The 27,428-nt window shown below is 37.9% G+C and overlaps 1 protein-coding gene across 14 annotated transcripts in view; it reads right to left on the bottom strand.

Annotated features, from left to right (window-relative positions):
* The window catches only part of myo18ab (myosin XVIIIAb), a 202,117-nt gene that overhangs the window by 146,844 nt on the left and 27,845 nt on the right, over positions 1-27,428 (bottom strand). For 8 of the 14 annotated variants that reach the window (XM_041804165.1, XM_041804150.1, XM_041804142.1 and 5 more), the window contains exon 1: positions 9,057-9,185. The exons of 5 other annotated variants lie outside the window; for them this stretch is intronic. Coding sequence is in view for 1 of the 9 variants with exons in the window: in XM_041804156.1 (XP_041660090.1) it covers positions 10,901-10,921 (21 nt within the window). In the remaining 8 variants the exon portion in view is untranslated. Of the gene's footprint in view, positions 1-9,056; positions 9,186-10,900; positions 11,045-27,428 lie in introns of those variants that run through there. One more of the 14 variants, XM_041804156.1, reaches the window with a different exon arrangement.

The following is a 27,428-nucleotide window of genomic DNA, read 5'->3' on the forward strand; positions in this document are numbered from 1 at the left end:
CCAAAAACCGAAACACCGAAAAAAATTATTATGCCAATTATTAGTACCATTGCATTTATGGCTATGACTGTGTACTAACCTCCCTAAAATCAATTGCAATTGCATAAATTAATATTAATGCTCCAAAGAATAAATCAATTACAAAATTATGTAAATATTTATTAAGCACTGACATTCCAACGATGCACAATATAAAATAAAATGAAATACAAAATAAAATGTTTAACTTGACCCGACTCATGTATACATTAAATTGGTGGTTCTCAACCTTTTTTTCAGTCATGTACCCCCGTGATGTATTTTTTCAGCCAAGTACCCCCTAAACAGCACAGAGCTTTTTGACCAAGAAGAAAGACATTATACAGTGCTGTGACAGCCGTCTGATTTATCAAAATTTGTAACTGATAAACACTTTCAAATTACAACTATAAGATTTTTTTTTTCAAACATTTAAATGTAAAAAATGCATGACTAAATTCATGACACATTTTCTCATCACTAAATGTGGGAATTCAAATTAATTTTTTGAAAACAGTGACTGGAAAGGCATAAAACCATTTAAACCCAGAAGTGTGCAAAACGCTGCAGCGGTCTTTCTGGAACAATTTGGAAATAAAAAGAGCTAGAAAGAACTAAAAAACCTGTAAATAATTAACTAATTATAAAAAAGACAGCTTAGTGCCCCTTTTTGAGATCATAATAAAGATCTCTTCTCAAACTGAAATCAGGAACTTAGTTATAGATCAGCATTTATTCACAAAAAAAATAAATAATGAACCGTTTTATGAATGGAGAGATTGTGAATACAGTGATTAACAGGGATGTGCCAGTGTGGGTCAAACCATCCTGCCATGGGGGAGACTCAGGGGTTTAAGGGTAATTAAATTTAATAACATACAAAATATAAACTCCACTTCATAAACTTCAGGTCCTAACACTCCAGATGCAATTTTTTTGTGCAAATTATTCACACAAAATATTTACATTTCGAACCTGTAGCGAATCAATGCGAGCTTCCACACCAGTAACATCATTTCGCAGCGCGACATTATTGCGGATATTTTTTCAAAGTTTCACTCCGACGAGCACACATGGTGGTGGTGCCGATTTTTAAGGCAGACAGAGGAACAGAAACGTCTTCCTCTCCAACACCACCTGATGTTTGTCCTTTCCTCATATCTGTCTGTAGTCAGTGCTTGTGTTTTTGCCTCACGTAGCCTGGTAGAGAGGGAGACAGGAAGCAGGCAGCCCGACATGTCCATGTGAATGCAAATGCGCTACTCACACAGCTGGAGCTGTTTCTAAACTAACGGAACTTTAGTGAAATAGTCTCCTCTGACCTCAGACATACGACTTATAAATGCTCCGGATCAATCAGCTCACTGGAGTTACTCCTCTGACCAGTCTGGAACACAAACAGGTGAGCCAACTCCTCTCTAGGTGAGTTAACTCCTCTCACAGCGAGCCTCAGCTGTGCCCTTATTACTCTTATTGATCATATTTGACATAGAATGAGTGAAAAGTCAGTCTCTCCTCTTACAAACTTGGCTGGCACAGTGAATGAAACAGTGAAACAAACGGCATTGACCTCCTGGCTGTGTGTTAAAGTGCCACACTACGCACGGAGAGTGGAGGACAGAGAGGTAGAAACCTCCTTTTATCTTCCGCTCCAATAAATATCACTGTTTATCAGAGGACAAAAAAACACACCGCAGACATTCGCAGCACAAATGTGATTTTAGAATGTACGTTTTATACTCGCAAAATCATGTAGCTCCTGACGTGCAAAGAAAGCCGCTATTTTTCTTATATAGCCGGCATATATAAAATCTCACGTACCCCCTGGAGTGCCTTCACATACGCATACCCCTATTTGAGAACCACTGATCCAAGCGTGTGCTGGCAAGTTTTTGCTTGCGTCATCCCAACATCGTGTTTCAGTGATAAAAGTCTTTCGGCCAAAAACCAAAAATGCACTTTTGGGCCATTTTCGGCCGAAAATTTTCGGTGGCCAAATTTTCGGTGCATCCCTAATAATTAGGAAATTGAATTTCCACTTATTTATGGGTTCCTAAGCTGTTACAGAAGCAGTCAAATCATTAGGGAAGCAATGAATGATTATGGTTTAAATGCACAGTATGTAAAATTTAACCACCAGGGGGCTCCCAACCAAAACAACAACACAAGACAAGTCCAGACCAGCGATACCCAGTTTTGCTCATCTCTGTCGTGTACTTCATGTTTTGAATTATTGGCTCTGTTCAGTAAAAAAATGGCACCTCATAAGGCTTACTAAACTGAAAACCAATGTTTTGTTTTCATTCATAAATTTCTCATCATGAAGGAGAAATGCACTGAAAAGACACTTCTTAGTCCCTCAGGAAGCAGTCCTAGAATGCACTAGAGCACATGGGCATCTTGGTACTGCTTTCAGTGCAAACCTGGAAGTTCCTTTTTTGATGCATTTCTCTCACATTATGAGAAATTTATGAATGAAAACAAAACATCAATTTTCTGTTTGGGGAATAAGCCTTCTGAGGTTCCATTTGTATTAAACAGAGTCCTCAATTCAAAACAGGAAGTAGTCTTAGCTCTATGGAAATGTCTGGTGTGTGGGGATCCATGATACAGAGGGGAGTTTGGGTGACTGAACTCACAATCTATGTGCAGTCTCCACAGGCAGAATCTCTCTGTGTTTGAAAACTAGAATTTCTAAGATACTGTGAGGCCAAAGTTAAAAACGTAGATAACAGGAATGGTCGCTTATTAAATTAATGTAGCTATATCAATGCAAAAAGTCAACGTACTGTATCTTTAAGGATGATGGGATATGTTAATGTTCAAATTCTAATTATCATTCCAAAACAATCTACCGATAGTGAAATAAAATACAAGCATATGAATAAGGTAATTCTGTTCTTTGTACCTTTCTAAGAGCTCAAACAATGCTCTCACACAAAAATTTTATTGAGTTTTCTATCTACCCAGAAAATCTGGCACCTACACTATTTCAGTAACTCCTGTTTTTCACACATTTTCATGCAAATAAGAACATCGTCAGAGTAGAGCATGAATGTGGTGCAGTCAAACTGTTCCGATTGACAGAAAAGAGTTTTAGATCAAAAAAACCCACAGCGCCTACTACAGGATACAGACACCAGCTTTCCACAATGAAGTCATGGCACAAAAATTATGGATGAGATGATCATTTGTAGACATCTGTTTTCAAATATCTCTCAGCAATGATGGCTGTACGTTATTTCTATTTTCTTGGTCTGGATAAGTTTACCCATAATTCAACGCTGTAAGTTACTGAAAGCATAATATCAACAGACAGTTTCTACAAGATTTATCAGATTATTTACTAAATTATTTATTTATATATGAGAGCATTTTATCTTTGTGCTATTTACAACATAGTCTGACCAGCAGAAATGCAAGACATCCAAAGCTTCTGTTTCAATTTTAGAAAAAAAAAAAAAAACCAACAAGACTGTTATGGTACAAAGCTCTACTGCCAATTACCGCCCCATTAAATACAGTTTCAATTTTCATGTTCCTATGAATTAGTAGAAAATCAGATTAACTGCTGTCATTAAAGAGATAATAAGGCTTTAAAAATAGCCTTACTCAAGGTTTTAGGCCTTTAATCTCAGATTTGTCTAGTGTCTATTAATTCAACTCCTCTATCTGTTCAACGATCAAAATAGAGCTGACCTCCTTGTATTGCCTGGTTTGTCTTGATCAAGTGAGCAACGACAGCCCCAAAGCCCCTCCACTGAAACTTTTCCTGGGTGCGGGACAGTGTCCAGGTCTGGCTCGGGGTATGTGGGTTTTTTAAGTGCTCACTGAATTAGCAGAGTGACTAAGGGGCTTATTTCTGGATTAGACAGTTGTACTGTAGGGAGGTGGGCCAGAATACTTTGACAGAGAGAGGCCAAGAAGGCAAGTAGGGGTGGCAATGAGGACTGCTGAAGGTATCACAAACATCTTGTTCATACTAAGGTTGTCAAAATTTCAGATACTTCAACATTCTTGATGCATATTAAAATCTAATTCATGTTGGTTTGATGACTGATAGCACTAAAAAAGTGTCAAAATCTCTTCATAAGACAGGTCTTTAGCAGGGGAATAAATACATAAAAAAAGGCAGGCAAACTGTAACACTGTTAAATTGTACAAAAAACATTGCTACTGTTTCTGTTTTGAAATGCTATCAATGTTTTTGAATAATGTAGACACATAATGATGCATATGATGTTATCATGGCATGGTTTCAAACATCAAACACATGTACAATGTAGATCAGTGTTAATTTTGGCAGCTATTTCTAATGTTAGTCTTTAGATGAAATGTCTTTTCGTTGTAGTCACATTTTAGTCATTTCTATCCTTTTTAATTTTAGTCTAGTTTTAGTCCATAAAAAGTCCTTAGTTTTAGTCTTTACTTTTAGTCCAAGCATTTATTTTCTTGCCTAAATCTGGTACCAAATCATGGTTCTGTGTTCTCTGCACCCTGCCAAACCTGGGGTCCCTGCTTTCTACAGCTGAGAGACAGAAGAGATACAGCTGCATTGTTTTTTGACAGATTTACCACCAGTAGAGAAATATCACGGGTTTTGAATGTCTGCCAAAAACTACATTAGATTTTAGTCTGGTTTTAGTCATCTTAATGAAAACTAAACTTACTTTTTGTCAGTTTCAGTCATCACAGATTTATTTTTGTTAGTCTTAATCTAGTTTTTGTCATGGAAAAAAAGGCTGTTGACGAATAGTTTCAGTCATAGTTTTAGTCAACGAAATTAACACTGATGTGGATATCATTGTTTTTAACTTGAATCACAACAAATTTTAAAATTTAGGTATCATGTTAACCCTATACAGCAGACCAAGACTTGATGACATGAGTACAATCTGAAACCAACTCTAACAGAAACAAATCTGAAGATCTCTCTAAAAACATAGACTCTAATCCCATTAATGTAGCTCGAATACATTCAGGTAAACACTGGAGTTTACATGTTGACATGAGTATGTAAGTGCTGTATATTTAAACCTCGTAAATGCTCAAAACAGGACATGACAGTATTAAACAGACGGTAGGTTATAATAGCACGGTCGGTCACAGTATCCACTGTGCAGTCACCCTGACAGGAAGTTTCCATGTAGAGTAAGAGCACTGATTGATGAAACACATCACATTATAATGAGTGTAACTAGTCTATTTTCTTTTCTATGATACCTTTTTGTCAATCAGCTCTCAGGCAATGGATGAAAATGAGCCACTAGCTCTCAGTCACAAATACTTTAACTGTGCACTGACTGCCAAAAGACAAATACCATCACACTAAGATGGAAACAGAAAGCAGAAGCAAATAATCTACATGGATACAAGTTAAGTCGATATTTTACACAAACTTATTTCAAATCACAAAGTCCACATCCAAGTGTGTAAACCAACAACAAAAATGGGTAATTAAAAGCTCAATTTAGTTGCCATAGTAATTTCTATTCAAGTAATACATTTCATGTAGATCAAATCACATGTCAGCAGATATTGATGTTACTCAAGTCCTTCTGGTACTTCAAAAAGATGCAAAGTTACATTCATGTGTATTAAAAAGCAGCCAAAGGGCAGAGGAGGTAACACAAATACTGTATATTGGTTGACTCTCGCTACCAAAGCATTTTAAAGTGTGCAGAAGTCTGCCATTTTTGGTAATTAAAAACAGAAATTAGAGAGCACAGTAGAGCTTAGAAGTTATGTTGTTTTACTCCATGTACAAAGGTTATTCTTTGAGTGGGTGGCCAGGGTTCAAATTTGACCCTTGGCTTCTTTCCTGCATACCATTACTTACTCTCTCACTCTCCTTTTCCTACTCTACACATTCTTTCATCAATGAATGCATAAAACTCCTCCCTGAATTTGGCTGATGTATTGAATCATTTTGGTGTTGTTCAGTGTATCAAATCAAAATTTTAAAGTCTGGCTTTATTAGGGGCCAGGTTTTACAGTCCATACAATAGTTTATTTGAACTTCATAATGACTGTAACTCTTTAAGACCTTCTGCAGCTGTCTTTAGCCTGGTTTCATTAACAATTACCTGTAATCATCATTCAAACATCCAGTGACATTAATTAGTTTCAGTAGTGTGCAGTCACTGCCTCTTTGCTCTGGACTGTTCCACTATAACCTCATCTGAACCAAGTCTCTACTTCTCAACAAATTTACTCAGATGAAGAATAAATTGTATTAAATGATATACATGAAGTACCTCTAATGATGAACCAACAATGCCTCATCTTACCACTGTAGAAAAATAGTAAAACACAAGACGACAATGATCAGAACTAAAATGAAGAGAGGACTTCTGCCCAACACTCCGCTCTGCCCTCTATAAGCTTCTTGATAACAGTTAAGGTGGTAATGTGTCACACAGATATTATACAGCTGGTTGAGGATATCACACAGGAATGCTGGAGGCTACAGAGCTCAAATGTCTACAAAGCAGAAAACAAACATGGCTCTGCATAAATAGCTGAGCTAAGGTTGACACTCAAGGGCTCAAATCTGTATTAAGTGGACAAATAGAGAAACTAACAAGCATAAAGTGTTACTTAAAAAGAAGTCTATAATAAAAGTCAGACCTATTTCACACTAATGTTGTTTTAGTTCTGCATCAAAAACGCTTTAGACGCTTTGGAAATACTTTACATTTTGAATCATATTTTAAATAAAACTGCTATAAATGAAGGAAAAAACTCTCCATTTAGACACCTGCAATTTTTGCTTATCAAAATTAAGAGAATTTCCAATACTGAGTTGTCTATGATGTCTATTTTTGTTGCTGTGACATCAAACAGGTATTACTATGATCTGATTTCTGCTAAAATCATAACTAGGAACATAACTAAAAATCTGGTATCAGGACCATGGTTCAAAGGATGAGCTGCTTACATAGAAATAGACTGAACAAGGAGTGAGGGATATTCAAAGGAGCTGAGTGTCCTAGAAAGATTTTTTTTAAATGATATTCGTTGTATTTTCTCACTCAGCAGAGCTTTTTAGCTTGTTTCAAAGAGATGAGATAGTGGTGTATTGATAATATTCATATCAGTGGTTGAAATATTGTGCCTTGACTTTTGTTAGCAAGGAGACAAAACGTAATCATCTCACCAGGGGTAAACGCTTGTCAATACAAAGCACCACACTTCCTTTTCTACTCCTTCAAAATAAAAGTACTCAATGTCACATCACGTATAAGGGGAAAGTGAAATTCACAGAACAGAGAGGACTACCCATTAATACTTTGCTGATACAGTGTGGACCATAGGCATCAAATGCTTTGGGATATGACATGATATGTGATGATTGCAAAATTTAAGACCTCATAGACTTGTATTTAAGGCCTTTTGATAGTTTTTAAAAGCCTAAATTTTGGATACATTGGTTAATCAACTTTCAATACTTTTTAGGACCTGTGGACACCCTGATAGACTTATTTATTGCTTGTGTTTGCTGGGGGGGGGGGGTTAATATCAAATTGCAATCACAATTAACATATTAATATCAGATAAATTAAAAATATCGGCATATTGGCAAAAAACAAATATTACGCATCTCTAGTTATCCTTATCAGAGTTTCAAACTTTATAATATGATTCCCCTTAAAACTTAAACAATATTGATAACTGTTTGAAATCATGGCAATGATACTAGAGGTTCCAGGCACCAAGATTTAGGTTTGGGAATTTCTCATCAAAAACTGCAGGCAAGGGGCGCAGTGGCATAGTGGTTTAGGGTGCTCCCCATGTACACGGACAGCCCGGGTTCGAATCCTGGCCTTGGGCCCTTCACCGCATGCCTCTCCCCTGCTCTCGTCCCTGTTTCCTGCTCTATCCACTGTCCTCCTCTATCAAATAAAGGCACAAAAATGCTCAAAAATAAATCTTTAAAAAAAAAAAAAAAAACTGCAGGCAAACTCCTGCACAAACTCATTGGCAATGTTTAGGTATTGAAACATTGTTAACAAAATTTCAACAGTGTATTTTTTGATGGACAGAGTCTTCTCAAACCCAAATGCATTTTTGAAAGCAATGTACTTTTTGTAAAGCTTCAGCACTTTTTGATACAATCGATCTTTAAAATACCAGACATTTTAAAACGAGCGATCAAAAAAGTTTGGCAGTATTGAACATTCTGATGACCTCACTTGCACTCCAGAATCATAATCTAAAAACAGAAATGTGTAAAACGGAGGCTTGAAGATTGAATTGTGCCATATTCAGTTCTTATTTTGCCCCTTATCTGAAAGACTACAATCTCTAAAAAGTGCAAATATAAAATGAAGGATGGATAAAATGTTTAAAACATTACCTCAGGGATGATTCTGAAAAAATCAAATGGTATGGATATCTACTCTGATGCCATAGCAACAAAATCAGAAATCCAGGACATCCAAAAGTTGGTAATTATTTGTTTTTAGCATCAAAAAATAGCACACAAACTCCTGCATACTGTCTTAGTTGTAAAGCTATGTTGGCAATGTTGTTTTCTTACAATAAATACAGTTCTCACTCCCTCTCTCTTTTCCTCATGGCAGCTTTGATTAAAATGTGACTGAAGTTTTTCTAAGGATTAGGATCCTTTTTTTGCTGATCTAAGCAATAACAGAAATTCTAGAAACATAAAAAAATCTAATCATAACAAATTGTGACAATCTTAGACCTGACTACATTTCCCAGCAGTGCACACATCTTCATACAAGCATGTTTCTTAGAGGACGTACATGTGGACCACATCTTTAGTCCCACACTTTACTGCTTATAAATGTGATCCTCTTACAAACTAACCTGAGAGTAGGAGGATCAAAACTGTCAAAACAGTTTAAAGTTGTTTTTGTGTAATGTTTCTTTCATTTGGAGAATGATTCGAGCTGCCCCCCTCAGCTAATTCTTTTCTAAAAATAGTCCAACCGGCTGTGGACCCTCCAGGCCACATGCCCGTCTGAGATTTTCCATTAATTCTCAAAAAAAGTGACCCCGAATTTGTCTACCTGTCAGTGAAGTAACTCCAAAACGTCTGTATCCACACGAGTCAGCAAGGAGTTCAAAAGCTGTCCAAAGTGTAGGAGATCTGATCAAGAGGCTGGAGACGATCAGAGTGGAGAGAGAATCGGTCGAGCCAAGGAGGGGGAGTGATCTGATTGGACAGCTATTCCTGACAGAGAGACAGACAAGAGCTGTGGGGACAGCTGTTGTGATATGAGGGTGTTGAGTGGGGGTAAAAATAGGAAACTGTGCTCTCCAGGCTTGATGGGTCTGCCATGAGCACCCCCCCTCCAACACACACACACACAACACCCCCAACACCTCCAGTCCCACCTCTTCTTCCTCCATGGAGCGGTCAGCAGCCACACATGCTGTGGCAGCTGGTGTCATCTCAGCTGCTTCTGTGTGAGCATACATGTGTGTGTGTCTGTGTGTGGATCTGTTGATGTCATTGAGAGCATGTTGGGCACAATTGTGGGTCATGGACTGAAAGTAAACATGATGATGCATTCAGGAGGTTTTCTGACGCTCTTAAAGATACAGAGCAGATGATTGGCAGATAAAAGCTTAAGTTCATCGTCTTCATCCACAGATAGCTGAAGGGTAAGGCTGGGTATTGCCACTGATTTCCTGAATCGTTTTGACTCCGATTCTCAAGACCCCGGATTTGATACTCGAAAAGTTTTGATTCGATATCAATTCATAACGGGATATTCTAGTAAAAAATTTGATTCTTCCACATTTAAGAAATTCTCAGAGAAATTAGGTTGGAAATAGTACAAAGAATGTTCCAACTAGGCACATCATTAAAAATTTCAGGGTTAGCATTAAAAATTGACCCTAAACTATAAGTATTGACATCACTATATTACCTTCATGTGGCTCATCCTGGATGTGGTCTTTTATGTCCTGTTTGCCTCTGTATTTGTATAGTTTAAATCCAAAATGCAGTCAGGTTTGAAGGTTCCTTCAGTAGAGCAGAGCTGCCAGGCTCTACCGTGTTTGTTTTTACAGAGATAAGTTACTTATTTCAAGTCCAAGTTGAAACTCTTGTTTCATGAATACAAATAAAAATAAGTACATTTGATAAATTATTTTTAACTAAGTTTGATTGAGTCCATGATGTATAATTACTCTGAAGCTTATAATGTGGTAGTAGTAGTAGTAATAGTCACATTTTCAGATACAGTGCATACAATGTTGTGCTTTAATGTTTATCTGTCTGTCTGCTGTCTGTGAGGTGTGTACTGTAGACACCTATGCTCTTTAATTAAAAGACAGAACCCACAGCACTAACAAAAAGAGATATGCATCATGTTATCTATCATATTATGTACATTGTATGTTGTTGAAAATGTTATATTATGCTAACTTTCCACATGCTTGCGCTGCACCAGCGAAGGTTTACGGTTTGAGGAAGAGATATCCAGCTTGCATTGATAACGCGCCTAGATATCCAAAACTAGATGACTGGACATGAGATTTAAATCTTGTATCAGTCTAAATACTTTTAGAAGCGAGTGCTGGTCAACTTTCAGGCTGCGTGAGAGACTTAAGTCTGAGTGGTAGCGCGAGGAGGCGACAGGAGAGGGGAAAGGCATACATTAAAAGCTCGATTTTTGGATTTAATGGATTGATATCAGATTTTTTAAAAAGAATCGATCTGACTCGGAGAATCAATTTTTTAAACCCATTCCTACTGAAGGGTCTTTTCAATGACAGAGAGAGATATTAGCTGATGCTTTTTGTATCAGTCCAACACATATTAGACCAGCTCTGCACGTTTTTGCACCAGAATGTGAGCAGAAACTAGAATTGTGATGTTGCATTCATTTTAATTGTAACGTACCTTCAAGCATCGTCCAGTCATCGTTTGGCTGTATAATCCCACGATAGAACTTCAGAACTTTCTCTGACCTGTTTCATGGACGCTCTGTTTTCCAACCATCTGTTTCAGCTAATAGACACAACTGTATCAGCCTGTATCTCTACATTTGAGAGCAGGTTGCGTTGTCTTCCTGTCTGAAACGTTCGTGTGCAGCAGAGAGGAAGAAGTTGTAGCGTTTAAAGGAAGGTAGAGCAAAAAAAAGGAAGGCAGAGTTCAACAAGCTACCAGAAACAAAACTGTGCAGACATCAACTGAAAAACAGCCCATGTTCCTCTGATCTGCCTCTCAAAACGTAACTAGGCTCAAAGTTGCGGGTTTTGTGTGATAATGCAATGTGTGCATCCTTTAGCTAATTTGATAAGAAAAAGATGAGATGAGCATGTAAGCTTAATTATTTCAGAACTAATCTCAGTCCATACCAACTATGAACACTTGTCTCAAAGGAACACATCCTATATGGACAAAAGTATTCAGTCGCCTCACCATTACACACAAAGGGACTGCAATGAAATTTTATTCAAATACATGTACTTCAATATTACTGTGGTAAAAATGTTTTTCATGTATTTCATTCTTCTTAATAGGGCTGAACAGTTTTGAAAAAATATTGATAATTTTGACTTAAATACTGCAATTTCAGTATTGTTTCTAGTATAAAAGGGTTAAGTTTTTACACCACTGCTCTCTTTGTACCATAAACACGTCAAATAATTACTGAAAGAGTATAAACATGATTGATAGGTAGGGTTTCTTGCAGTTCCTGCACAAAATTTTTTTTTTTTTTTTCCATTTGTGCATGGAATGTCCGCCAGAACATCTCTACTAATAAATATTTAAATTAAAATGGTAAATGAAATGGATCTTTGACACATATTTTATCTTAAAGAGACATTGCACCTCCTGCGGTTGAAAAGTCCACTCCCCACAACCCCAAACGGGATACGTGATGCAGAAAATGGATGGATGTTCAGCCCTACTTCCTAATATTTTATGCATCCACTAAAGTTTATTGAGGACTTTTAAGTGGAGGCCTTTCAGCTGGTCTTCACACAGCCTTAAATGCAGGCATTAATGCTAAAGCCTGTTAATGAGCTACAAACGTAAAACAGGCATTCAGAACGACTGATGGTTAAAATACTGTCTGTCACTGCTGATACAGATAGTGTCAGGTCTCCATTCATATTCCCCATGGCAAAGATTGGTGCATTGATTTTAGCAGGGGTAAGCAGCTTTGTTCTGGGTTCAAAGACTAACATTAAGTTAGTAGCATGCTCTTCATGCTTAATACAAGTTCAAAGCATGTTTTCATGAGTAAATTCAGTCCAATAACAGAACTGACTGGTGTGTTTCCTACAACAAAAGAACTAAAATATTAAATACAATATATTCTCCCAGACATCCAGATGGGGATATAAAAGTCAACAGCAGAAACCACTCTAGGATCAGATGCAGATCCAGCACCTCTGCTCTCTGACCACAAGAGGGAGCCAGAGGACTGGGGCCAGTTTCACACAAAGCCTCCATTATTTCCCTGCGGCTGCCATGATATTCCAGAGAGGAAACGTCACAGTGGTATCAATACACCACTAACAAAGTGTGCTGTGAGATGAACAGAGTGACAGCTTTAATCCAGCTGACTGAGAGGAGGAGGAGGAGAAAACAGAATGAAGCTTCAAGAGGAGGGTGGAGTAAGAAGGGCGAGGACAGAAATGCAGTGATGTAACAGCATGTTCAACAGAGACAATAACTCTTATGAATGGAGAGGAAATGTGTAAGATGGAAAAGAGCTGCTTTAAGACCAGCTGAAAGGAATGTGTAAGAGTGAAACTTCACATAAATCATCCTAAAATAGTCTGAAAGGAGCATGTGTGGAGTGTGAAGATGTTGACTTTTTCATTCTCCAGACTTATTTTTTAGGTTACTCTGATTTAATATCCCTGATTGGACAGGAGAAACACAACAAGGTATACACACATTTGTTCACATTTTCTTTTGGAAGTTTGAACCGAATCACTGATAGGCTCCCACTGAAGGCATTCTAAAGACGTTTTCCACACATCAGAAAAATCTATTTTAAAATCACACAACTTTGAATAACTGACTAAATGGGGATAAGAAACCAAGACATTAGAAATGGATAAAAATAGAAAAATATGAGATAAAAAACATTTCTGTGTTACTCCATTGAAGCTGAATTTTGAAGGGAGGTTGCTTCTTTCCAAACTTTCAGTAAACTTTTAAATAATCTGGATAATATGTGAAATGTTTTTAAGGACTCTGGGGACAAACGTGTGAGTATTGAAGCACATTTTAAAGGGAGATCGGGGCCTTGTCCACACGGAGATGAAAACGATATATTTCCGTTTCGTTCTGAAAAAGTTTCACATAAACACAGGATCGTTTAAGGAAATGTCCGCACAAGCACAGAACCACTGAAATCAACTGAAAACGCTGTAGTATATATGCCAAGCCTGTAAGTGGCACTGTAACGTTGTCACAGAAATGCACCTAAAGAGAGAAGAAGATTACAGAAAACTGCCACAAACTTTCTCCTAGTTGCCCTTCTAGTTGTTCCTGCGGTGGATTTAATAATGCTGATGTCTGCTGTTCTCGGTGGTGGTACAGGAGCATCAGATTTTGCTTTAATAGCCATAATAAGCTTCGTAGCTTCTGCAGCACGAACACAATCCTGTAATCCACCATTGTTGTTTTGGTTCTACAGCACATGCGGTGTAAGTGAGCTACACTATGTATGACGTAATCATTTCAAGAAAGCAAGAAAGAAAGTTCAGTCTGGGACCCAGTTTCAAAAAGTAGCATTTACGGCCCCCTAAAATGCCATTTCCGTGTGGATGAAATGCTGATACGACAGAAAACTTTTGCGTCTACTCCCGAATTCATCTCTGTGTGGACGGGGCCTGGAAAAACTGTGTATAAACCAGGCAGCAGCGTACGTACGTAAAAGCCTGACTTTGCCAGGTTAAAAACCTTAAATCCTTCACTGCCTACAACGTAACTCTCTCATTTCTCTGTTAGTGAAGGTGAAGCTAATATTTATCTAGAGTTTCTCATGAATTTGACTGTACTCTGTGAGCATTCTGTCTTTCTTTAGGTTGTTTGCAAACATGTGATCCAGAATGTCCGTTAAGGGTCAGGAAGTTGGAGGCAGCTATTAGGAATTAATGGGAACGGAGCAAGGTTACAGCTCTAAATGGAGCTGTAAGCTAAAAATTTCTATATTCACCAACTACGATCCCTACACTTTACAAAAAAAAATGTTTTTTTCCTTCAGTTTAACCAATTTACCTGGCTTTGAGGCAATCAGTATCACAAATTACTCAGTCCTGCAGACCTCCTCATCTTTCCTCCATCCTTTGCCATTATTTAATTCACATTTAAAAAGTCAAACTGCTACCGTATGAAGAGCCATTTGGGAGCCAAACAACCAGCTCTACTGAGCTGAGCCAAATGACCTGGATCTCTTAAATGAGATGGATTTACCATCACCATGAGCGACGCTGGATGGACATCAGCTGAGGAGATGCAGGTAAGATCAGAGTTTAATGAGCTAAATCATGACAAAACTGTATCAGCCTAAACCGGACCACTTTGTGAAAATGGACAATACACAAGCATTGTGTGACACCGCTCATACAGGCTTTAGATAAAGGCGTTTTAAATTCTTGCCTACTGTTTCTCTGTGAGTTTTATAAACTTTTTTTTTTTAACATTTTTTCTTGAATTTTCCACTGCTTTTGGGACACAAAAGTAGCTTAAGTATTAAGACTGTTCTTATTTTTGCACTTAAAACACTTGGCGTAGTTGTAAACAGCTCAAAACATGGCCTTTTTGGTAGCGGTTCTCTATGCAGAATTCGCCGCTGCTGTATGATGTCATCTACAAAGAAACAAATTCATCTTTCAAAACTGGTTTAAAAAGTGTTTTTCAAGAACTATTTACAGAAGTAGATTAACCATCTCTGTTTAGGCCAGATTTCACCAAGAAATCTGGATCTGTCAAAAGAGTCAACGGCTTTCACGAAGATCTGAGGATACACTTCATATTGATAATGTCCAAATGAATGTATAAATGAGCTTGCATCAGCCATCTATTTACATACATGCAGGAGGGACTACTGTATATGCAGTTTTGTACACACCAGGCTGGATTAAAGATTATTAACCTCTATCTTCATCTGCTGACATTTCAGAACAACTCTGTTCCTCTCAGGTATGAAGTCACTTTATCATAGTGTGTAGCCAATCGACCCAGTTTTAATTTCAATAAGAATTACCTTTAGATTATTTGGATCAATCGATTACTGTGCCATATGCCATGTTGTGCTTGCTTTGTCCAAACATGTAGTCATGTGATAAATGGAGCACACCCTCCCTGCCTTTACAGCACAGCGTGTGCTCTGCCCCTCCCACAAAAAAAAAAAAAAAAACACTTGCTTTAAATTAAATGAAGAGCAGAGGGAGGCAAAGCAGACACAGTCAGTTTGAAAAGGGAGACAGACAGATGACAGAAAGGCAGCTGGCAGTCAAAGAAAGGTACAGCAACCTTAGTAATATAAATACAAGGCTGTTTTTGAGGAGTCTGGCCTGGAACAATGCAAAACAACCAGAAGAATCTGCCCACAGAAGGCAACACAGACATTATTTAATCATTTGAAATTCAGGCTAAGAGCAGTATGTATGATAATAATGATCTGATGTCTATTCAAAAAATCCCAGCCATTACTGAGCAGCCTTACAAGCACCCATGGGTCTGTCTTTGTAGTCAGAACTGATGTACCTGCATGTACAGTCCTTATGTTCTTCTTCTAGGACTCCAACCACCACTGCAACATAATGATTTCAATAAAGGCAGCAGCAACAATCACTTTTATCCCTCTTTAAATGTTTGATGAAGACATAACAAGACTATAACACAAACTTGTATTTCTGACACACTAAGGTTGTAACTAGTTTATATTTAAGCCTTAGATATTCAGACCACTTTACAATAAAATGTCAGCATTAAAAGCCCGACTGGAGGACATCAGTAGCTTTTATTTCTGTCAGTTACACATGACCTGTGAGTATCATCCCTCCCATACACGTCTGATTATTACACAGACACTATAACGCAAGAAACTCTTTAAACTGTGTAATCCCCACCTACCCACATTCCTTCACAGTGAGCAGCATGTAAGGAGCCTCATCTGTCTGTGTCACACATAACGCATTACAGCACAGGATCAAGTGTAGGTCACTGACGTTTTGGCTTCACTTAGAGGCCAAGAATTATCACGGACAAGACAAACAAAAAAGACAAAAGACGATGACAGATTTGTGAGATATGTGTCAGACCAAGAATATTTGCTTTGGTTTATGTAATTAAAACTTCAATGTTAATTTGTCATGATTCAATATGGAGATGAAAGGGGCACAGACATTACGGTTAGGTTGTGCCCCATGTATGCTAGCGGACCAGGTTCGATTCTTGCATGTCTCTCTTCCAGCCTCTCATCCCTGTTTCTGACTCTCCTCTCTGATGAAGTGCATAAAAACCTACATAGATATATAGATATATATCTATATATATATATAAATATATGGAGAGAGAGAGGAAAGGATTCTGAAAGTTAAGGCCGATACAATTCTGATTTTTATGTAATAATTCAGCTGATAAAAGGTTTTTTCCAACACTCTCACTTCTAATATTTTTTCTCATGTTTGAACATGAAAAACAAATCAAAGTTTTTCAAATGAGTGACTACTACCCTGCAATAAAAAACCTCTTATCTGATTCTACAGTTACGTACACCAGATGCCAGCATTGAATTGATCAGACACAGCAGATACACATTAGCTGCTGATACCTGCTCATGCAACAGGGTTAATGTTGGTGGTTATGATGCTAAAATCAATGCACCAGTGCCTCCCTACTTCAATATGATTCTTTTCAAAAACAATCTTGATTGCTGCTTGAGGAGCATGCAACAAAAATAGTCCTGAGTACCCAATAATGGGTCGTTTCTTGTTTTTAGTTTTCAGAAACTGCAAGGAAGCTGTCTAAGTTCCACAAATACATTGGCAAAGTGTTGCAAAACATTTCTACAATTTAGACTGCAGGAGTTTGCCTGCAATTTTAGATAAATTCATTCCTCTCCTCACCTATTTTATGAAACAGATGTTGCTTTTTTTAAAAGCTTCCAGACTTTTGATACAATCCATCATCTAACTGTAATGGGTAAAGCACTATTTTCAACATGGTTTCAGGAAGTACGGTGGCTTTGCAGTTTTTTACAACTTTGTTCTTATCCAGACTTCATTTTCAGCAAGTCACCACACAGTACAGTCTCTCTCCTGAAGGGGCTAAAGTGACAGAATGTAAATGCACATTTCCTTAACGACATGTGACATTCCTCTAATGCAGCCTGCAGCGCTGATTGTAATACTGTCTGCTGTCAGGGATCAGCTGATAAATCCCACATACACACACACAGACACACACAGATTATACCAAAAATCCATTCAATCATATTTTCTGACTAACAGACCTGTTTTCATCTGTGTCCCTGCATTGACGTGACTGAACATGTTTATGAAGGACATATTTATTCTCTGAGCTGATCGAGAGCCATCACACAGTGAAATACTCTCCCAACCCCCCACAAATACACACTGTCCCTGAGCACTTTCATTCAGGATAAATTCACAGTGCTGTGGTTTTACTTTGTACAACATACATACTCGTATAACTCCAAGCATCCACACTCAATGGACTTTTAGAGCCTCTACAGTTGTGACTTTTTAAAATAAATAGCAGATAAGTTTCAGCTCACAACTACACATGATATTTTTTTGCATGAGGACAAAATTTCAATGTTAGGATATTTAAAAAGACCTATTATAAAATTGAGAGAGGGGTCTGGCTGCAGACTGTACATCTCTGACGCCCCCCCCCCGAAGACTTTTCTATAAAATGCCGTCTCTGTCAGAATGGAAAAAAGTTCTAAATAAAATCAGATCAAAATTCTGTTTATGGTTATGGTTAGGGTAAAGAGGGTTAGGATGCCAAAAGTTGAAACCCAACCTGCAAATCCTGATTCCAAAATTCAATAAAGCAGAGAAAACAGTCAGCTTACTGGAGACTCCATGAAAACATTCTAACTCAGCAATCTTTGCTTACATAGCTCAATTACCTGAGTAAGCTGCACAGCTACATAGCAAAGTAGCTACCTAGCTAATGTGACTAAAACTAAGCTTGCAAAGCTGCCACACAGCGGCATTATTGATGTAGCTACATTAGCTTTAGCTACATTTGGTTTGCTAAAGCTAACTCAGACACATTGGCTTACGTAGTAACATTAATTCCATAGCTATTGTAGCTATTTTAGCATAAGCTAAGGCTAAAAAAGCTAAAACAGCCACCTTTTGTGTATTTCCTTCTAAAACTGTAATGTTTTAATCCTTTTCTCTATTTTAATTATAAAACGGCGCTTGATCTGTTATGTTTGCAATGTGGTCATTTCACAATTGTTACTGCCAGACTTTGTCTATGAATGATGTTTAAATAAAACTAAAAATATCGAAACTGTAAATACACCACACTGGCAAAAGACTGCACCGTTCTGACTGAGACAGCTTCTCATATGAAAGGTCTGTGAAAGTGGCTGTCAGAGATTAATGGTCTGTGGCCGGACTGTCTTGAAATATTTTAATTATCTTCCTTATTTCTGAAAATGTCTAAAATAGGAACTCTTTTCTTCGGTCCCCATTCTCTATTAAGAAAAGATGGAAAACTCCACATAAAATATCAAAGAGTTCAAAAAGTTGAAGGATTGTTTCTGTGCGCTAACTAGTGATGTTCCCAGGCTAATGACTTCTCATCCAATTGAACACAAAATTCTGTTTAGCTGGCTGGTTTAAACTCAAGTAAACACATTTTGCAACTAATACTGTAACTGTCAATCAATGTCATGCCATAATTATGCAAAGTTCATTTGTAAAGTGTGGTTAAAGTTAGCAATGCTAGCACTGCATGCCATCGATCTTTGCAGGTTAATGCCCAAATTCCTGTCTGAATTTCATCCCACAATGCTTCGGTTATATGTGAGTATATATATAACCCAACACAGACTCTGAAAACATTATCCTCATTTTCTAGGTCAAGATTAGTGCTAAAACCAAAAGTTTTAGCACAACAAGATGCTATCAACACTATAGCAGTTTGCAGTTGTTCAGATTAAAAATGGCAGCAAGGCAGTGGTCATTAAGAACTATAGTGGCCAACAGTGAAGGGCGGCTGTACTATAGTTTAGACAGAGTGTTTGTTTTGGTAATACTTTTGGTAAATTTTTCTCTGATTTATCTTAAAGACTAAAAAGGAGGCTTGAAATGTGGGAAAGAGAGAGGGTGTGCAGGAAGGGCTAGGGATGTGAAGTGAGGGGAAAAAATGAAACATCTGATTTTTAAACGACTTCTTCAAATTAAACAGCAAACACAAACTGTGTTAAGCTTATTAAGAAACTAATAGCTGCACAATTACTGGCATGCCCTGAGCGCTGTATTACATGCACACACACATGGGCACACACCCCTTTCCATTACACAATATTAAGTCAAATTACAGCCTTTTAACACAGCTACATGAGAAGACACCACTGTTCTAGATCAGCAGTGTCACTAGGAGCAGAATGAAGACTACTATATTGTGGGCACACAATAGACAAGAGACACGTATTTCACATTGACAGAAAGATCTCTTAATATTGCTCGAGACTGTTTTATGTTTTTAGACTTTTCTTTATTCTTAAACCCCAAAAAGAGCTTCACATTAGAGCCAACCTTGGACGGTTTAATCCCTCTCCCCGCTGAAATCAGATCAAGAGGACATAATTTCAGGCTGAAGATGGAGTTGGCACTTCTGTTTAATATCGTGTGTGTGTGTGTGTGTGTGTAATTCAAGAAGTGTGTGTGTGCTTCATGCTCGAGTAAGCTTCTTCCCAGCTCATATGTGTTGCAGGATGGCAGATGTAGGTCAGACAGGGTCCATGATGTCTTTGTGTCTCATGTGCACATGTGACGCTCACAGAAAATATCATCACACACGAATACACATGCACATAAACACTCCGGGTTAAACAGTCTGCAAGCACACAAGACGGCTCTACGTTAGAGCTGCAACTAACCATTGTGGTGATATTTGACTAGTCATTAATTGTTTAATCAGCAATTAACTAAAGCTTTGCAACAATACTTAATGGCTATTATTTAGCAATCAGCTTTTAAATCTAACATAATCCCTTCAAGGTCAATGTAACCTTATTTCTGTCTCAGTTTTAGCGAGAGGGCTATGTAGGGATGACTTTGTAGCCTTGTTACTGGTAGCATGGAAAACGTTTGCCCACTGTCCAGAAATATGACTGAAGGAACGAGAAGAGATGAGAAAGAGAGAGAAAAAAAGAAGCATTCTGAGTAAAGGGTTTTAATATAACAGGAAATGTGACTGAAAATAAATCGCTACATGACTGTTACTAACTGGACTGTTAAGCTGAATGTCAAAGATCATTTTTAAATAGAGACGTCCAACGTGCTTTTTCTTTAAATGCTCATGTATTACTGATGTCCCTTTATGATAAGTAAGAACTGTTTTGGCACAGCTCAAATATGATCTCAGGGTGCTTTTTGGTTCTGTGGAAACAAAGGAGTTTGTTTGGTTTGTTTGTGCTGGTGTGAAAGCTTTCCACTGAACCCTTGTGTTGACTAAAGAACCAGACTGAGATCGCTTGAAAAGGAGGGTCTCAATCTGCTTTTATTTGCACTCTGGTGGTGTTCATTGGTAGTGAGAACACAAACTGACCTTGACTCGACCTAACTGCAGGAAGCATTGCTCTTTTTGGATCATTCCAGCTACTGTAGTCAGAGGATTGTCTGTTTAAAACCATAGACAGATCTGAAGGGGCTCCTGAAACAATCATGCAAGTGTCTTTTTTTTTCCTCTCATCAGGCCGCTGTCTGTATGGGAAATGTAAAGATAATGAGCATCCAGTGTTTCCACACAAATAATTTACCAGAGCATCAATCCTCGGTAGGCTATGAACAGTCAGATGACTGATTTATTTTAGGAGACATAAGACCATCAAAGATTGAGTTATAAAACCACACTCTCTGCTCACTTCTGATAATGAAGACCTGATTAACTTATACTGTGATCACTAATGTTTAATAATGTTTATTTATTGTGGACCTTGGCCGAGACAGGTGATCAACTAAACCCCACAATTTCAGCTGAGATGCATCTTACCTTTTTTTTTTTTTAACAAAATATTCCCTTAGAACATCATAGAAAATACTGGGAGGGAGGGGGAATGACTCGCCCTCTCCTTCCTTCCTACTGTCCCTCATCAGCCACATTTTTCAGTTCATGCTGCTCTCAGATTTGAGTATCAGCCATAATGTCATAACCATTCAAGGTAGGCTTACAACAAGCTACCTGAGTGTGAAACGATGATATTTGCTCATACAGAAGACACAATTTGGCATGTTAACCTCTTTATTTTAAGAAAAGATGCGGTTTGTGCGCAATCTCAGCCAACAACACTACATTACCCACAATGCTAGAGTGCCATAGTGGCGTATCTGTTTAGTTTATGCTGTCTTTACCTGGGAAACTTGTTAAAAATCAACAAGATGGTTTGAATTGGAAAAAAAATAAAACATACGATCATTAAGAAGACATACGTTGGTATAGTATCTACTCTGTGAAGTTGTCATTTACACATTTACAACAGCAGTACATTACCCACAATACTTGAGTGCCAATGTGAACATCTCTAATTGGAGGAGCCTTAGATTTTGGTTGATGGCTGTATCTGGTGCCAAGTGCGTAAACTTCCATCACTTGGCACCAGATTAGCCAGTAGGAATTTTCTTTTTTTTTTTTTTTGTAAAAACTCAGTTGCAGCAGACGGTTTTAACCTGGAGAGGGCGGTCACTATGCACATTAAAAAAAAAAAGAAATACTCTGTGTTAAAATGTCATGGTTTGGATCCTGATTGACGGTATTACTAAATCCCCATACACTTAGGTTTGCATCTCAGGAAGTGGTCTGAGGGTCAAGTTACTCTTTACAAAATAATTAAGCAACCCTTGATTTAAAAAAGAAACCATGGGTGTCAAAATGAGCCACCAGTTAATTTATGTTTAACACTGGAATCTGTATCATCTTTGATTTCCTTGATCAATACATTCAAAGGTAATTGTTTTAAATTAAAAAATATATCTGGGCCTGGGTGTCACTGATTTCTTTAGACAGCTGACTCTCTCTACTAAAGACATGAACGCCCCTACAGGACTGTTGAGTCATGTTAAATACACGTGTACTGTATGTATGACATAACACATAGCAGGAACACTGGAATCTGTCCAAGCATGTTTGCAGATGAAGGCGGTGCTGACTCTGAGGAATGTGGTATGAAACTCTGACCAGGGAGAAAAATGGTGTGTCCATGCAAAACACAGGTGCATCATAATGAAAAAGACAATTAAGTCTATTAAGTACTAATAGTACTATTAAGTACTATTTTATCAGTCCATTATATCTGTTAGCTAACATTTAACATAATTTGAAGGTTACATTATAAGTTATAAGTTATATTGACTTTGTTTATGCAAAGATACAGATGTATTTCTGTCTTGGAGGCCGTGCTTCGTTAAAAACACAAAAAAAAAAAAAAAAAAAAAAACCACAGGGAAGTTTGCTCCCATAGTTGTCTTCCCCAGTTGCTCTTTTACAGGTTTGAGGCAACAGAAGATTTTTATACAGGAAGTGAAGGGGTCTAAAGAGATAAGACATGACCTTTAAAGGACACTGCAAAAGTCAGAGTGTAATGTTTACAAGATACATAAGAGGAAGAGTCTGACATTATGATAATGACAGATTTTATCATCATATCAGTGCTACCTGTAACTGGGGGTATTCTGCATATAAATGAAAGACAGGAGAATAATCAAATGAACAACAGGATTTTTAAGACTCACTCCTCCCCATTTTCTGTACAGAATTTACTGATTATTTCCTGCTGCTTTCACACATCAGCTCTCCCAACTTCTTGAGGAAAGTTTACTGGGTCACTCAAGGCCACCCATAAGGGTGAAAATGGATTAAATATGTAACAAAAAAAAGAAATGTGGCAAAATTTGGTTTAAAGGAGAAAAAAGTGTGAAAAAGGGGTTAAAATTGACAAAAAGCTGCAAAAACGGGGTTTAAGTGGCAATAAGTTGCAAAAATGAGTGTCTGACAGACATAGGTACATAAATGTTACTAAAGTCCAAAAATAGGTTTAAATTAGCAAAAATGTGTGAAAAATGGAAGAAAGCGGCAAAACTGGGTTGAGATTTGCAAAAAAAAAAGTGGCAAAAAGGGTTAAATATAGCATAAAGGTGCTAAAAGAAGCAAGAGGGGGCAGGTTAAAGGTGGTAATTAGTGTCAATAAATGGGCTGAAATGGGAAAAAAAATGGCAACAATTTGGGGAAATTGGTGAAAAAGTGACAAAATTTGCCAGAGTGGGTTGTGAGAGGCAAAAATGAAGTAAAGGTTGTTAAAATGGGTGAAAAGTGGCAAAAATCTCTGAAAACTCATAAAAAGAGGGAAAAATGGGTTTAAAGCTGTAAATAGTTCTGTAAAGGGTAAAACACTGCAAAAATGAGTTAAAGTGAAAAATATTTGCTAAAAATGGTAAAAGTGGCAAAAATGTGTGAAAACAGTTAAAAGATGCAAAATGGGCCAAAAGTGGCAATTTAATGCTAAAAGTGGCAAAAACATGAAAATGGGTTGGTAGTGGCAAAAATCTGCAAAATTGATTATAAATGGGAAAAAATGGTGGAACAAGTGGTGAACAGCTGTTAAAAAGTGCCAGTCAGCTACAAAAAGAGGTAACCATTAGCCATGATGCTAGCACCACTGCTACTAGTCCAAAACACATCATGGCATCTAAATAAATCCCAACTAGAGAGGGCCCGTTCTCTAGGTTTATCAGGGGCCCAGCCAATGCTGTGGGCAGGTCTGGGTCACCTTAAAAGTCCATATAAAGTCTGGGTGAAAAAAATGGGTTGTTTGAGTTCACACAGGCAGCTCTTTTCAGGAAACTTTCAGGAGCTTAGTGTAGGTGTAAAGGGTGATAACAAACCAGGGAAGGCAGGAGTAGACCAACAACTCTGGTGTCTGCGAGGTAAAAGAACTACAGAAAAACTACTGCCACCATGTAGACTTCATGTTGTAGACAATTATTTCCATGTTAAGAGATTCACTAAGCGTTTTTCTTCCTCCTTGAGGCAGCATGTTAAGCTGAAACCAGTTCCAACAGATTTCAGGTTCATCAGATAAGAGAAAGTCATCTCACGACATGAACAGCTTCAGAAGCACGAACACACCAACGGTGTGTGTCTGCAATAATCTGTGAGGTATGCGAGAGCAGGCAAAAACATGGAAAATGGTTTAAAATGAACTCTTAAATCCAGCCCCTTTTAACTTCACATGAGGGGTCAGAGACACAGCGGCTGTTACAGTTCCAGAAAACAAACAGAGGGAGAGAATCAGAGACTAAACACTGTGACATGAGTGCATGAGGTTCACTGGGCTTATTGAGGATGAAAACAATGCATGAACATGTATGTACATAACAGAGCAGCTTCTCCTCTTCTACAAGTCTGACAAAATTGAATACCTCTTAGTTTTTAGGCAAATGCCCTGCTCATTAAACCAACTGATCTCAGCACTTTAGTGCTCTTTTCAAATCTTTTTATTTGGTGTTAGATAGTAGTTTGCATTGTCATATTTAGAGTGGCCCATGCATGGTAGTTAGGACTGTTGATGGCTGACTGGCTACAATAAGTACAGAGGGGGCTTCTATTCAACAGGACGGGTGAAGAGGGACAGGAAACAACAGGAGGAGAGAGCAGGACATAAATACACTGCCAGAACTCAAGCTTACAACTGATGCACTGAGATGCTGAGGACTACAGCCCCTGCCTAGTTGCCACCTGCCTCATCAACCATGCCAAACCCGCATTTCAGCTTTAACCTATCTAACTAGTACAGTATGTGCCGTTCAACTGTCGCCCTCTTACCAGAGATTGAAGCACATGGCCACCATGCAGCCTGCGAGCTGTAAGCATGAGCAAAACAAAAACCATATGACAAGGGAGCACTGAGCTTAGATAGTGTAATAATAAAAAATCAGGTCAATATTAAGGTTGTCGCAATTTTGGTATACTTCTATGCCTTTTTTCAGTACCACATGCTTTAAACATGAAAAAAAAAATCTATTAGGTATTTTTATGCTCAGTAGTAGCAAAAGTTGGAAGAAAAACAAACATACATTTGTATTTCAACCCAAAGATCCTCTGTGCAGAGAGAGAGACACAGCAATGGGCAACCAGATGAGAATGAGTGGTGATATCCTGTTGTTTAAAAAGAGCTGTGATAGGCATTTTCTGATTGTTTCACAGCAGTTATGCTCTTAAAATTTAAAAAACACCAAAACATCTGCTGAGACACAAACGCTGTTTCGGGATTTTTGTTTGATTGATGCTGAAGAAGTGTTTCTCTCTGCAAGTTCCAGTCCTCTATGCTGCATTCTCCATCACAGAGTCTATTAGCACCAACTGTTTCATTCACCAGTAAACAATTATGTTTTATGAAGTCCAGTTAGCCACTCATAGAGATTCACATGTTACTCAGAGTGTTTGTTATAGACTGATAGAGAGCAGAGGAAAGAGACAGTTTGACTGAAAGTTTTCCTTGACATTCCCACCTGTGGACTGATTATAGCTTCACAAACACTGCCCAATAAAATGAACTAATTTCTCAATCTTGACTGTAGGTTTTCAAAAAACTCAAAAAACTGTGACTGGTTGATACAGTAGAGGGTGAGGGGAGTGATACACTGGGGTGGCTTTGAATTAGTTGTTTTGCTGATAAGGTTTCCCTTTAAAGGTCTTGGGAAAAAAGCCAAATGTGACACAGAAGCTGGAGGTTGAGCAGCACAGGCCTAAACCAAACTGATTTTCCACTTCTAAAAGAATTTTTCCAACACTGAAAAAGAAAAAAATTTGTGCTGCTACAAGTGCGATGGAGCAAATTCACACCACCCTTGGACATGATCCATCAGGAACTTTCCAGAGTTTTAAATTAAAAAAGGCTATTCAGAAATAAAAGCAACAGTGAGTGAACAAAAAGGCTGCAGGCTGTAAACTGCTCAAAAAGCTTTCTTTCATCAGGTCCTTCAAAATAACTCAAAAGGAATCAGCAGCAAACAAAGCAGAACGCTAAAGGGCTGCAAATACTATTTTAACTGGGCAGAGCATCATTGTTTAGATTTCTAAGTACAGCGCTGCTTGACATTTTCAATATATTGATTATTTTATGATTCACTGAGTTTATTTTCATTGTCATTTCATTGGTAAGCAACCATGCTAAATTCCTGTTATGTTTCAGTTCTGCAACAGTTTTGCATCAGAATCAGTCAATAACAGAACAGTTACATCCACACCCACAGTGTCACACTGTGAACAAGAGTGTGTGTGCGTGTGTGTGTGTGTGTGTGTGTGTGTGTGTGTGTGTGACAGCAGCCTGAGGGCTGAGGTCAGCTCACATCAACGACTCTCTCTGCTGTGTGCTCTAACGGAAACTGAACAGCAGATAAGCTGAGAGCCACTGGACAAATGCTGAGTGTGAGCGTGTGTTGAGAGAGTGATGTGTAACTCTGGCACATTGACTTCCATGTATATTTGTAGGTTTGTTGAATGTGAGCAGGTCGGTAAGAACAAAAGGACCATTTGATGGTGAGCACAAAGCAGTTCATGGTTGCGCTGAATTCTTCACCCACTAACAGCCTACAATTATCCAGCAGTTATCACAATTTGCTACAATGTTCAGTGGAAATGTGTTTCTTTTTTCTGGTTTCTAGTTGTGGCTTTCTGTAGCTGCAGTTAGTTTTTATTAAAAATCCAAACAAACTCAAAATCAAATCAATCACTGGAGAAAATTAGATTCAATGATCTATTACATGATTAACAAATATCAATGTTCAAACTAAAGTACAAATTGTCTTTGGCAACTGTAAACCAAGTGAACTTAAAGAGATGGTGTCTTTACCTTTCTTTTTATATTTTATAACATTAGGAATGACACAAAACAACACAATGGTAGCAGAAAACCAGAGAGTGATGCCCCTACATTCAGTGTAGTCAGTGGCACACAGGCCTCACTGTTGATTCAAGACAGTCAGGCTGCAGACCGTACATCTCCGATGTATGTCTGAATTTGCCAGTGTATTTCAAGTGTTAGTTTTTTTTTTTTAATTTAACTTTAATCATAAAGAGTTATATTCATGAGATAATCACATTTCATGCATTACAGGCTAAGAAACATTTCATAAATAATACAGAGAAAAAGATCAGAGCTCTCATCTGGGATTAAATTATGTATCGACCT

This window comes from Cheilinus undulatus, linkage group 2 (assembly GCF_018320785.1).
Source record: "Cheilinus undulatus linkage group 2, ASM1832078v1, whole genome shotgun sequence".
In the NCBI taxonomy this organism is placed as follows: Eukaryota; Metazoa; Chordata; class Actinopteri; order Labriformes; family Labridae; genus Cheilinus; species Cheilinus undulatus.